Here is a 12,829-nt window from a genome sequence, read left to right as displayed (position 1 = left end):
TTATTTGTTATCCTTAGTGCTGGTGATTTATTAAAAGTGATGGAAGTGCAGCTTTTCCCCCTGCTGCTCTCCCAAAGGTTTGGAGGAGCCTGGTTTTAGTTTTGTGCAGTAAGAGAACAGATTTATTTTGGGGGGTCAGATGGAGAAAGATTCCCTTTGGTGCCTGTGGTCACCAATTGTTGCGGTGGTGTTGTGGGGGTCCCCAGGATGAGGTGAGAGATGAGAATTGACTCCAGGTTCTCAGAATATAATTGTTATGTTATGTTATATTTAGTCTATTATAATATATAATATATGATATATAATATATAATATATAATATAATAAATAATATATAATATATAATATATAATATATAATATATAATATATAATATATAATATATAATATATAATATATAATATATATTATATAATATATATTATATATTATATATTATATATTATATCATATATCATATATCATATATAATATATCATACATTATATATAATATATAATACACTAATAAATACCAATTTATATAATTAATATAATATTAGCTAATATAATCAATATAAGATAATAATATTAATAAATTAATATATACTATATAATATATTATTATTATGATATGATATGATATGATATGATATGATATGATATGATATAATATTACATAAAATTATATACCAAAGCTACACTAAAGAAAAAGATACATCAGAAGCTAGAAAGAATGAATAATAAACACCTGTGACTGATCAGAGAGTCTGACACAGCTGGACTGGGATTGGTCATTAATTAAAAATAATTCACATGGAACCAATCCAAGATGCACCTGTTGGTAAGCAACCTCCAAACCACATTCCAAGCAATCAGATAATTACTGTTTACCTTCCTTTTCTGAGGCTTCTCAGGAGAAAAATCCTGGTGAAGGGATTTTTCAGAAAATATGTCAGTGCCTGGGGAAAAGCCTGGAGCAAAGGAGGCTCAGGGGGGACCTTGTGGCTCTGAGGGGACAGCCAGGGGGGTCGGGCTCTGCTCCCAGGGAACAGGGACAGGAGGAGAGGGAACGGCCTCAGGCTGGGCCAGGGGAGGGTTAGATTAAATATTTGGGAAAATTTCTTCATGGAAAGGGGATCCAGCCCTGGCACAGCTGCCCAGGGCAGTGTTGGAGTCCCCATCCCTGGAGGGATTTAGAAGCCACGTGGATGTGGCACTTGGGGACATGGTCAGTGGTGGCCTTGGCAGTGCTGGGGGACCTGGGTGATCTCCGAGGGCTTTTCCACCCTAAATAATTCTGTGATCCTGTAACACCTCTGGGCCCTCCCCACGCAGAGCAAACCTTTCCTGGCCAAACCCTTCCCAAAGCACAGCAGGAGGAGGGGACATTGCTGCAGGACATCAGCCTAGAGCTGGGAGAGGGAGCTGGCAGGGCTCTGTCCCCCTGCGAGCAAACCACTCCATGAAAACCTTTCCTGGCAATTTTTTTGGTGCCTGGCTTTGGACAGCAGTTTTTGCTTGAAGGCAACAGCCTGGAAGTGTCCAAGGCCAGGTTGGACAAAAAAAATTTAATAAAATGAGAAGAAATTTAATAAAATGAAAAAAAAAAAATTTAAAATGCCCCCAAGTTGGACAGGGCTTGGAACAACCTGGGATAGGGAAGGTGTCCCTGCCCATGGGATGGGAGGGGATTTAAGGTCCTTCCAACCAAAACCATTCCATGATTTCTGCTTTTCACAGAGGATTTAGGGCTGGCTGAGCTTGAGTCAAGCCCTGCAGCCACCAGGTTCCCATTCTGAGCCCAGGGGCTCCCCAGTGCCCGGGGGATGGAGGGGATTGGGCTGAAATTTTGGGAGTTTTGGGAGTGCAACCCGTCCCGGGGTTCTCCTCCTTGTCCCTGTTCTCCTCTCTGTCCCCTAGATGGCACCGGCTCTCAGCACATCAAACTCCCGATGAAAACCAGCAGGATTTGGGGCCAGAAACAAACACAAAATCCACCCCGAACATTTAAAAGAAAAAAAAAAAAAAAAAAAAAAAAAAAAAAAAAAAAAAAAAAGAGAGAGAAAAAAAAATAAAGAAAAAAAATAAAAGGAGCTACAATTAATTGGGGTTTTTTTGGCTCACACACTGAAAAATTAATATTTCTGACCCTTGGCTGGCTCCAACATTTCTGCTGCTTTCTCTTCTGGTCTATCTCTGGGCTCTGCATCCCCCCAAAATTCAGGGCACAGGGAATGAGTGGTTCCTTCTCCCCAGCTTTGCTGCTTGGCACGTGGATATCTGGGGGCTGTGACAGACCCTGCCACACCTGGGTCACTGCAGGAAGGTATTTCAGCTCTTTATAGGGCTGGGAAATGCAGGGAGGAATATCCCAACTCCCTTTTTAGTTTAAACCCAAGCAGGAGATGGAGGAGGGAAAATTACTGACAAAATCATCAGTTTGAAGACGCAGCCACCCTAAATAATCCCTTTTTCCATGCCCTCCATGGCACAGGGCAAACCCCCTCATCACATCCCTAGGGCCTGGCTCTTCTTTGGGCAGTTTATCCATGAAATTTTTGGCCATTTCACATTTCAAAGCTCCTGGCAGAGCACCACGAGTATCCTGGTGAGGAAGGTGAGGGAAGCACGTCCCCACCTGACCCTGCTCCTCCCCAGCTCTGCACCAACATTTAAACCCATATCATGATAAAATCTGCTCTGGACAGGGGCACTTGGCACTTCATCCAAAGGAAATCCATGCAGTGACATCCAGAAGGTGCTACACAGGTCCCTTCTGCTGCTCAGCATCCACCCCCAGGCACCTGCAGGGTCCCCACACCCCCAGAGGGCTTTGTTTCATCAGAACCCAGGACATTCCTCTGGCTGCCCTGGAGGACTGCAGACCCTGGCAGGGGCTCAGAGACCTTGGCAAGGAGTCACAAACACCTGTGCCTTTGATTTTAACCCATGGAAACAATTACCAACTTTGTGTGAAGAGTTACAAGCCACAGGGGTTTGAGTAGAATGATAGTGAATTTATCACAGGGTGAAAAAGAAGAATTTTGGGGTTTTTAGAGTGGGGGTTCAAGAGGCAAGATGGAGGAATCTGGGCATGTCCTGTCCTTCTTCTCCTTCTTCTTGTACTCCATCTTCTGCTGTGATGGTGGCACTTTTGGATTGGTTTAGAGTAGAGACAGACTGTCTAACATAGAGGATAGGTATTGGAAAATTATTGTGAATAAATCACATGTAGTTTTTAGTATAAAAAGTTGACACCACCCCAAGGGCAGGGACTGTGCCACAACTTTACCTGCTGGACAGAGCTCAGCAGGTCAGAGAAAGAATGGAATAGATAAGAGCAAATAAACAACCTTGAAAAGCAGAACTGACAAATCTCGAGTTCTTCTTCGAGTGCAGCTGGGAAAAAAGACTTCTGATACCTTTGGGCCATCTCAGCCACAGAACCTGAGGCTGTTTGAGCACAATCACTTCTCACCCATTTTTCTCTCCTGTTTTGGGGCTCTCCAGCCTGTGCAGGAGGGAGCAGCCCTGGGCTGGGGCAGGTTCAGTGCTCTGCTCTTGGCACATCCCAACAGTCCCCAGGCAGAGCAGGGAGCATCTCCCATCCCAAAAATCCAAGGGAAGCAAAAAATCACCCAAATTAACACCACCCAAACTGGTCCCCCTTTTCCTGGGGTTCTGTCCATTTAGGAATTGGGATTAAAAAAAAATAATATAGATTTATATAAGGGTCACCAGCATTGCTTTAGGGCAGCTCATGCTGATGAAGGTCAGAGCTGGAAGAGGAATCCCACAGGACCTGGGGAGATGCAATGGTTGGAGACCAGGGACAATAAAATTGTTGCAATACTGGCATTATATATATATATGCATTATTTATTTATTATCAACAAATAGTAATATAATAATACCAATATTGATATAATAATAATATATGTATAATAAAATATCAATATAGAAAAATAATTATATATAAATAAATATATAACCAATATGTATAATAGAGATAATCAATAAATATATAAAATATCAATATATCAATATCAATGCATCAATATATGTATAATAATATATCAATAGCAATATTAATATATCAATATATCAATATTATATGCATAGTTATATATCAATATTATATGTATAATAACATATCAATATACAGGGATTGATATATATTATATCAATATATCAATATTGATATCATAATAGAAAAAGAAATGTTACAATTTCTATATTGGCAGGCTCTGGATTGTCCCAGATCCTGCTCTCACACCCACACAGCCATTCCCAGCCTCACCTCAATCTCGTGTCCTTGTGAGCTCCTCTTTGAGTTACAGGAGGTTGGAGTTGGCAGCTGGATGCTGGATCCTGTGGCAGGTAACAAATCCACTCCTTGGAGAATTCCCAGGATCCCCAGTGACAACATTCACCAGGATTTGGACTCTTCTCTGCTTTGGGTGATGCCAAGGAAGTCAGAGCCAGCTCCAGATGCTGCCAGTGCACCAAATCAGGTAAAAGGTGCAGTTATTCTCCATTAAATGATGAAATAATCCAGGTTTTGGCTCCCCAGACTCTCCTGTGTCAGACACGTGCTCGTACAGTCACAGCTGAGATGCTCAAGTGCTCCAAGTGCTGGGGATTACCCAAATATCCCCAGAGAAACACCCTCAGCGCTGGGAGAGAAACCCAGATTAAAGAAAAAACAGGGATTGGACAAAAAGTAGAAATATCTAAACAGCATATTTCTTTTTTCTTTCCATTTTAAATACAGAGCTTCCTTATACAGCCAAGGAATTCCCTCTCCCTCCCTCCCTCCCCCTCCAAGCAACTCTTATCAAAGGAAATCCTTCACTGGAAAATCAACACCAGATCAGGGACGTGCTCTGGGAGAGCCTCTTTAGCAAGTGCAATATCCATGGGCCAGAAATCCCTGAGCAGGGACCTCCCTCACTTCAAATCCTTTCTGAGAATCCTGGGAAAAACCTCCTGGGCTCCCAATGAAGAATTTAACCAGTTACACATCATGGGGGGAAATAAACCCTGGAAATCCAGCCTGTGCTGCAGGGAGAGGGGATGCAGGGCTGGGGATGAGCTGGGTCTGCCCCTGGAAGGTTTCTTCTCTTAAGCAGGGCTTATCCTGCATTTACACTCCCTGCAGGGAAAGCAGGAGGGGAAATGAGGGAGGATTTAGGATATTTATGTATTTAGGATACTCCTTTCTCAGGAGGAACATGGGGAAGGGGCTGGTTTGCATTGAGGGTGTACTTTGGGTAAAGTTTTGGGTTTTTTAGGAGCTGAACTATTGCAGTTTTTAGTAAGAGAATTTCTGTTTTCTGGGGTAACATCTTATAGGATCATGGAATGTCCTAACTTGGAAGGGACCCACAAGGATCATTGAATCCAATCGTTCCTTTGTGGGGACAAGGTACAAACTCACACCCACAAAGAGGGCAGGGAAAGGAGGGGATAAACACCTCCAAAAATAGCAGAGCCCTCAGTCACTGATGAAAGCAGGCTAAATAAACCCTCCCAGGGTCAATCAGCAGCTCCTCACTCCACAGTGCCAGCTGTGCTCTGCAGCTGGATCATTCCTTCTCCCATGGGATCCCCTTGGACCTGTGGGTTCCTCAGAGCATGACCCAGCTCTAAAGGGACACATCCAACACCTCCCAGGGGCTGCAGCTTCCAGACTTGGCCACTCAATCCCAGAATCAGAATTAGTTTTTAGTATCAGAATGGGAGGGAGCTCTGCAGTGAAGGGCCTGGAGGGACAGGGCACAGGGAATGGCTGCCCACTGCCAGAGGGCAGGGATGGGTGGGAGATTGAGAAGGAATTGTTCCCTGGGAGGCTGAGGAGGGGCTGGGATGGGATTCCCAGAGCAGCTGTGGCTGCCCCTGGATCCCTGGCAGTGCCCAAGGCCAGGTTGGACATGGCTTGGAGCAACCTGGGCTGATGGAAGGTGTCCCTGAACATGGCAGGGAGTGAAACTGGATGGGCTTTAAGGTCCTTTCCAACCCAAACCACTCTGTGATTCCATGAAGATGTGATTCCCATAAAATCCTGCTCCAGCAGGCCAGCACTCCCTGGAGGTGCTGTTGAAATCAAATTTGGTCCCAAATTTGAGCAATGGGAGGTGCCAGCAGAGCTCCAAGGAGATGCAGCCCCAGACAGGAGGGGACACAGCCTGAGCTCTGTCACCCCCATCCAAGAGCTCCCCGCAGCACTGGGGATGCTCAGGGCACCCAGGGCTGCACCTTCTGCTCCTGCCACCCCTGCAGAACCACCCAGGCCATCCAGCCACGGAAAACTCACCTCAAAAAGCATTCCAGGACACCAACTGCTGCTGCTGGGCAGGTGAGCAAACAGCTTGCACTGAGTTTTGGGGGGACAGACACAACAGAGGTGCTTGAGCCACCCCTGGATCTACCAGGTAAGTACTGCCCCCAGCCCTCTCAAAATCAGCACTGAAATCAGTCCCCCACATGCTGAATTTGATGAGGAGGATTTCCTGCAGGCTCCTGATCACATCACAAACACCTCACTGCTGCAGAGCTCCTGCTTCTCACGTACTAAGAAGTCCCAACATCACTCAGATCAGGAGAGATTTTATTTTCAAGCTTTTTCCCCCAATTTTTTGCATTTTGCTCCCCTTCTGTGGCTGAGTGACCCTCCTGTGTGCCCTTTCAGGGACACTGCTCCTGCAGCAGCAGGGATTTGTCTCCTGGATGAAGAGCAGAGTCTCCAAGTGAGCAGATGGGGAGCAGAAGGCAGCAGCTCCCCCAGGACAGGCTCTTCAATATTTAATGTGACATCAGAGCAGAGCAAAGTGATCCCAGCTCATGCAGCGTTTTGTACAAGGCAAAGAAAGACACAGCCAGGGAAGTGTGAGAGGAAAACACCCAAAAGCCAAAGAGGAAAGTGCTAATTTGTGATTCTAAAGCTTGTACTGCAACAACTCCCTCCCCTCTGCTCTGGTTTGCTCTTTGCAAGCAAGGCTGCAGCCACGAGTGGGATGGTCAAGCTTTGGTCCTTCAATGCCTTAATTAGACAGGAAAATAATTAGAGAAGATGACTCCCTTCTAACATTCAAGCCTCAGCACAGAAAATAACCCAGCCCCACCCCATTATGTCCATTTGGGTTGTTTGGGAAGCTTGGCAGATGAAAGGAGGACATCCCAACAGGAACAGGGACCATAAAGGAGATTTCTGAAGAGATGGGGAGGTGCAGCTGCTGCACAGTTATGAGTCAATCCTTCATCATTGGTTATCTGGCAAAGGAGCAGCCACTGCCAGACACAGGATCAGGTTCTCTAGGAAAAATTCCCCCTCAGCATTTCCCCATGGAAATTCCAGAGGCAGCTTGTAGAGTTGGTTGGGGAAGCAGAGAGCTGAATTAGGAGATGACAGCAAACAGTTTGCACTGAGTTTTGGGGGGACAGACACAACAGAGGTGCTTGAGCCACCCCTGACTCTGCCCATCAATGTTCTAGGCAGGTAAAAAAGCTGCAAAGGGCAGATTCAGAATGCAACAAACAATAAAAAGAGGTTGGGAAGGAGTAACATGAATGTGTGATGATGGTGCCTGGTGGGACACACAGGAGCTGCTTTTGGTGATGTGACAGCTCAGGTCTCTTTCTTGTTGCTGAGAACTCCACAAAAACCCTCCCAAACCAACCCCTGCCCTCCCACCTTCAAATCCATCCAACTTTGGGGAATTTCCTCCTCCTCCCAGGAGTGTCCACAGAGCAGAGTGCAGCAGCAGCTCCTAAAGCAGCCAAAGATCATGAGCAGGAGTTTGTGAAGTCTCTGGGTGCAGCTGGTGATGTGGAATTTTGGGGAAGAACCTACAGCTGTACAGAAGTGTGGCCATCCACCCTGTTTCTTTCCTGGATCATCAGGAAGCTCCTGTTGTGTCCCACAGTGCTGGGGCTCATCCTGGACCCCTTCACAGCAGCAGCCCTGAGCCAAAGCAGCTGAATCCCTTTACTCCACCCCCATCCTGCTGCAGCACATCCAAGTGGAGCCTGACATTTATTTAATAACTTCAAATGTTGGTGTTAGGGAGTTTGGGGTTGTTGCAGTTGTCAGCTCTGCTCCCTAAGCAATCCCAAAAGGGCTGCACTGCTTGGTCAGCAAGTTCCACCTTTTCACCAACTTCCCTTCAATTACATGGACAAACACATCCAATCCCACACACAGCACATCTTCAAAAGCAACAAAATAAAGTCTCAGACCAACAAAACCAGTCAGGTACAAATCCAATTTTAATTGTCAAGCTCACTTCTAGCTCCTACATTCAATGCAAGGATCAAAAACTACAAGTTTGAGAGTAGAATTTTATTCTATCTCCAGTTTCTGATCGTTTTGGCAGCTGTCAAAGGGCAACTTCCAAAATCCACTCGTTTCAGAAGCTTTTCCCTACCTTGCAATGCCAGGTGAAGCCCACAGACTCTCCCAACAGCTCTTGACACCTTTCAGACTCAGTTCTTTGGCAACAGTTACACAGAGCATTGTGCGTATATAAAGAGCTTATAATAAAACTTCTTTTACATTCTAATTGTCTTAAACCTTCACAGAAGTATTAAAGTGCTCAATCAACTCTGAACAAACCCTCCTTCCCTAGTCAGCTACTTCCTGGAAACGCCTGCACTTAAGTCAGCAAAACCAGAAGCAAACAAGAAGAGAAAAGGCATGGAAAAAAAATAAAATAAATCCTCCGCAGGATCATAAAAACCCCTCCTGAGACAAGAGGCCTCGAGTCTCACATCTCCCTTCCACCCAAATATTGAGACATAGGTTCAAATGTTCAATCAGTCCAAGCCAGCACAGCTTTTTTTTTCCCCCCCTCAAGCTGTGCTGATTTCCCATCAGTTGATTCTTTGGCCCCTGACTTCTGTAAGAACAAAAACCCTGCAGAACAGAATCCTACTGATGCTAGAAAGAAAACACAAACACTCAAGTCACACCTCTGAAGGAAAAGATACAAACAAGAGTTGTGGTTGATATTTAACCCTCCCTGCTGCCTGGATTTTCAATTCTCTCTGCACCATTTGACACTATCTGAAGTGGATCTTTTATAAAGGTTTTAAATGGGGACATTTAAAAAAGGTTTTAGATGGGGACATTTTTGGTTCTTCTAAGTGGGGAAATGGAAGGTGCATCTCAAAATTATTTCATCTGGTAAAACCTGCAGGCCAGTCCACCCCACTATGGGAAATCCCACCCAGAGCCTCAAAGAGGACCAAAGTCACACATCCTGTCCTTCCTCCAGCCACAGCACTCAAAATACCCCTCAAACCACCCCCCAAGGGGACTTTTTCCTGTGGAGACACCAGGAATTCACCCACGGGTCACGTGTGTGTTACAGCTTCACTCAGCCAGAGGATGACACCTCTGATTGCAGCTTTGCTTCAATCTTTTGACATCTGTGGGAAAAACATGTTATTTCAGCCTCAGCAGCCTCTGCACTGCCTGGCTCCCAGCAGGTCCTGAACTGCTGCCTGTCACCTGCCCTTTTGCTGTTGACTGAAGATCAGACAGAGCCGTGCCACCTCTGAGATCCTGCCTGCCCCCGTTCCTGCACGCAGCCCTTGCTAACAGCTCTGAGTGACCCTGCCACAGAATTGACTCAAAAGCCAGGGAATCTTGGGGAAAATGGTCAGAAACCACGTTTGGGTTTGTACCTGCTCTTGTCAGACATGCGGGAGCTGCCCCTGAGGCTGCTGAAAGCCAAATTCCCTGCTCTGATGCACTGGGGTGGTCACCCTGACCCTGAGAATTCTCACATCATCCTGATGCCACATGAAAGTCGTGGTTTTGCTGTCTGTGACATTGTTTTGCCTGCTAAGCTGAGGGGTTTCCCCTACAATTCCCCCAGGGATATAAAATCATGGGTATAGGAACTCTCACTGCTCTCCTCCAGAGTCTCAATACAAAGGGTTTAGTAAGAAAATGCAAAAATTAGTTCTGCACACGTGTTTGAGAGCCGTGGGCAGCTCCACAAAGATTAAATACCTTCTGATCTTTAGTGCAAATACACCAAATCTGCAGTGGCTTGAGCCTGGTTCAGCATCAGCACAGGAGCTTTGCACCCAAAGCCTTCCTCCCTCATGGCTGGGTTGGTCTCCCTCACCATGTTGGGGTGGGAGGAAAAAACTCTGCATCATTTACTGGGCAAGCAACTGGTGAGACACACTTCTCTGTGCTGATAAATTCATATTTTACATTCTTCCTCTTCCCTCATTTCTACTCTTTTGAAAGTTCATCACCGAGGTCCACAATTTTCTGAACATTTTTAGCTGTGACCTGTGATGTGCCAAGCACTGAACTAAAGGGCAGCTTTGTTTCACAGTACTCCAAATAAGAAAACTGACCATAGTACAAGCAAAATTAAATAAACTGAAATATAAAAGACAGCAGAAGTTAAGATTCATCCAGAAATATAATATAACATCTGGGAGGGGCAGGGGGAGGGAAACTGGAAATCAGCTACACAACAGAAACAATGAAATGACCAACAAATATTGATTAGGTGAAAAGAGGAAAACTTTCATTGCATTCTGTACATCAAAATTAAATGAAAAATTCACATGGTGGAGCCTCGAGACAGAATGATGAAGGTCTCAAGCCACAGGAAAGAGAAAGCAAACAAAACACCTTGAGGAAAGCAACACATGAACAGAACCAGTAACTGAGCAGCTTCCAAAGGAATAAAAGTGACCATATCTCAAAATGAGAAAAAGCAGCACTGAAGCAGAGAGAACAAGTATATGGTCAGGACATGGTGGGTAACACTGAGTGCACAAAACACTTTGTGAATTTGGAAAGAACCAGGCCTATTTGTATATCTATGCAAAATATATACACAACTCCATATGTATATATGTACACATAGGCACTACTGTACATATGTATATATGCAACCTCCACACAACTGCCCTCTGGATGCAAGCAAAAAATGCTGCAGTTGTGCAAAAACCTACAATTCTGTGTTTGATTACCCAGGAGAAATGGGAGAGAGATCCAAACTAATGCCCAAACAGCTCAAACCCAACAGGGGTTTCACCCACAGGGCCATTCCAGCCCAGCCTCTGAATGTTCCCAGCTCATTTGCTGGGATTCAAAATTCATCCAAAGCTGTGGGTTGTAGCAGTACACATTGCAAGTGCTTCCAAACCCATGAATGTGAGAAAACCATCTCTGCTGCCATCAGTGGTTTAGCACGAGGCCATCCCACCCAGAACACCAATTTGGGAACACTGGATGCACAGGGAATTGGAATTTCAAAGGCCAGGCCAGGGCTGTCATTCTATAAAACAAGGGTCTGTTCTTAGTGTTGGGGAAGAAAAGAATGTGGTGCATTAAAAAATCCCCCCCATCCTCAAACAAGGGAACACAGGCCAACTCTGGATGCTCCAACCGTGCAGCCAGGCTGATCTTTGGGGTTGGTGTGCTTTGGGGATGTGGAAAGAAGCGTTTTCCATAAAGCTCCTTGGCCTGACAGCTCCAGAGAGCAGCGTCCTCTCAGTTCAAGGCTCCCTTGGTCTGGCACAGGCCCCGTGGAGCTGTGACAGGAGTGCATTGCCAACGTCAGAGCACGAAGAAAGTGGTGAAAGGAAGCTGCAGGGATGGTCCCAGGCCTTGGCTGGCCCCCAGGGCTGTCTCTGCTGCTCTGCAGGCTGGGGACACTCAGTACTCTGCATCCATGGCATCCAGGTACTTGGCCTCGATGATCTTGGGGAGCAGGTTGTACCTAGGGCAGAGCAGACACAGGGATCAGCCCTTGTTTGTGCAGCATTTTCCTCCTTGTCCTAAAGCTCCAGGGTGAGATTGGCTGTGACATTCACACACTGAGGGGGACACCAAGTGGGGACAGCAATACCCCACAAAAGCAAACACAGCTTTTGTTTATATGAACAGCAATGCCTGAGTCCCTCTGCAAGAGCCTCCTCCCTCCTTCCAGCTGGAAAGAGAACATCCTCATCCTCATGCTCACTGGAGGAAGTCACTTTCCCACAGCTCTGTCACAACCAAGTCCTCAGGGTGACAAAAATACAGAGGTGAAGAGCCGTGACTCCAAACAAGACCATCCTGACCTGGTGTCCGGCTTCTCCACGTGGAGATGCATGGACAAACACATGTAAAACAAATTACTTAAAAAAAATTATAAGTTTACTTTAATAAGTAAGTTGAATATAAAAAAATTTAATAAAAATTACTTATTATAAAAATGTTTTTAAATTTGATTTTTTGCAAGAACATCCTCACAAATTAATATATTTGGGTTAGAAAGGCACTGTGAGGTTGCTCTTGTAAATCTTGTATTAATTAATAAATTAATAAAACTATTCACATATATACAAAAATTTTAAATAAAAACCCAAATAATATATTTACATAAATAAATAGTATTACATATGTCATTTTAAAAATAAGAACTAACACTACTTTTATACTACCGTCACACATTAAATAAAATTTAAATTTATTTTAAGAAGTGTTTAAAATAATATTTTAAACTAATTAAATATTTTGTAAATAAAACTGTTTGTATTTTATTATTATTTTATTATTATTATTTATTTTATTATTATGAAGGGTATTATTTTATTTTATTATTATTATAGGGTATTATTTTATTTTATTATTATTATAAGGAATTATTTTATTTTATTATAGGGTATTTTATAAATCAAATACCCTAAATACCCTATTATATTTTATTTTATAAATAAAGCACCCTATAATAAAATACAAACTACAACTCAACAACGACAACAACAACAAAAAATGAGAAAAAACCCAATCCCAATGCACATTTATGTGGCATTTTCCCTTGTTTTAC

At 44.3% G+C, this 12,829-nt stretch overlaps 1 protein-coding gene across 1 annotated transcript in view; it reads right to left on the bottom strand.

Moving 5' to 3' along the window:
* Positions 1 to 9,241: 9,241 nt before the first annotated feature.
* Positions 9,242 to 12,829, bottom strand: part of SLC4A11 (solute carrier family 4 member 11) — a 92,373-nt gene continuing 88,785 nt past the window's right edge. The window contains exon 20 of the mRNA XM_058024903.1: positions 9,242 to 11,737. Within this exon, the coding sequence (XP_057880886.1) occupies positions 11,674 to 11,737 (64 nt within the window). The 3' untranslated portion in view covers positions 9,242 to 11,673. The remainder of the gene's footprint in view (positions 11,738 to 12,829) is intronic.

The sequence above is a fragment of the Melospiza georgiana genome, chromosome 5 (genome assembly GCF_028018845.1).
Source record: "Melospiza georgiana isolate bMelGeo1 chromosome 5, bMelGeo1.pri, whole genome shotgun sequence".
Taxonomy (NCBI): Eukaryota; Metazoa; Chordata; class Aves; order Passeriformes; family Passerellidae; genus Melospiza; species Melospiza georgiana.
This window is presented reverse-complemented; position numbering and strand designations above follow the sequence as displayed.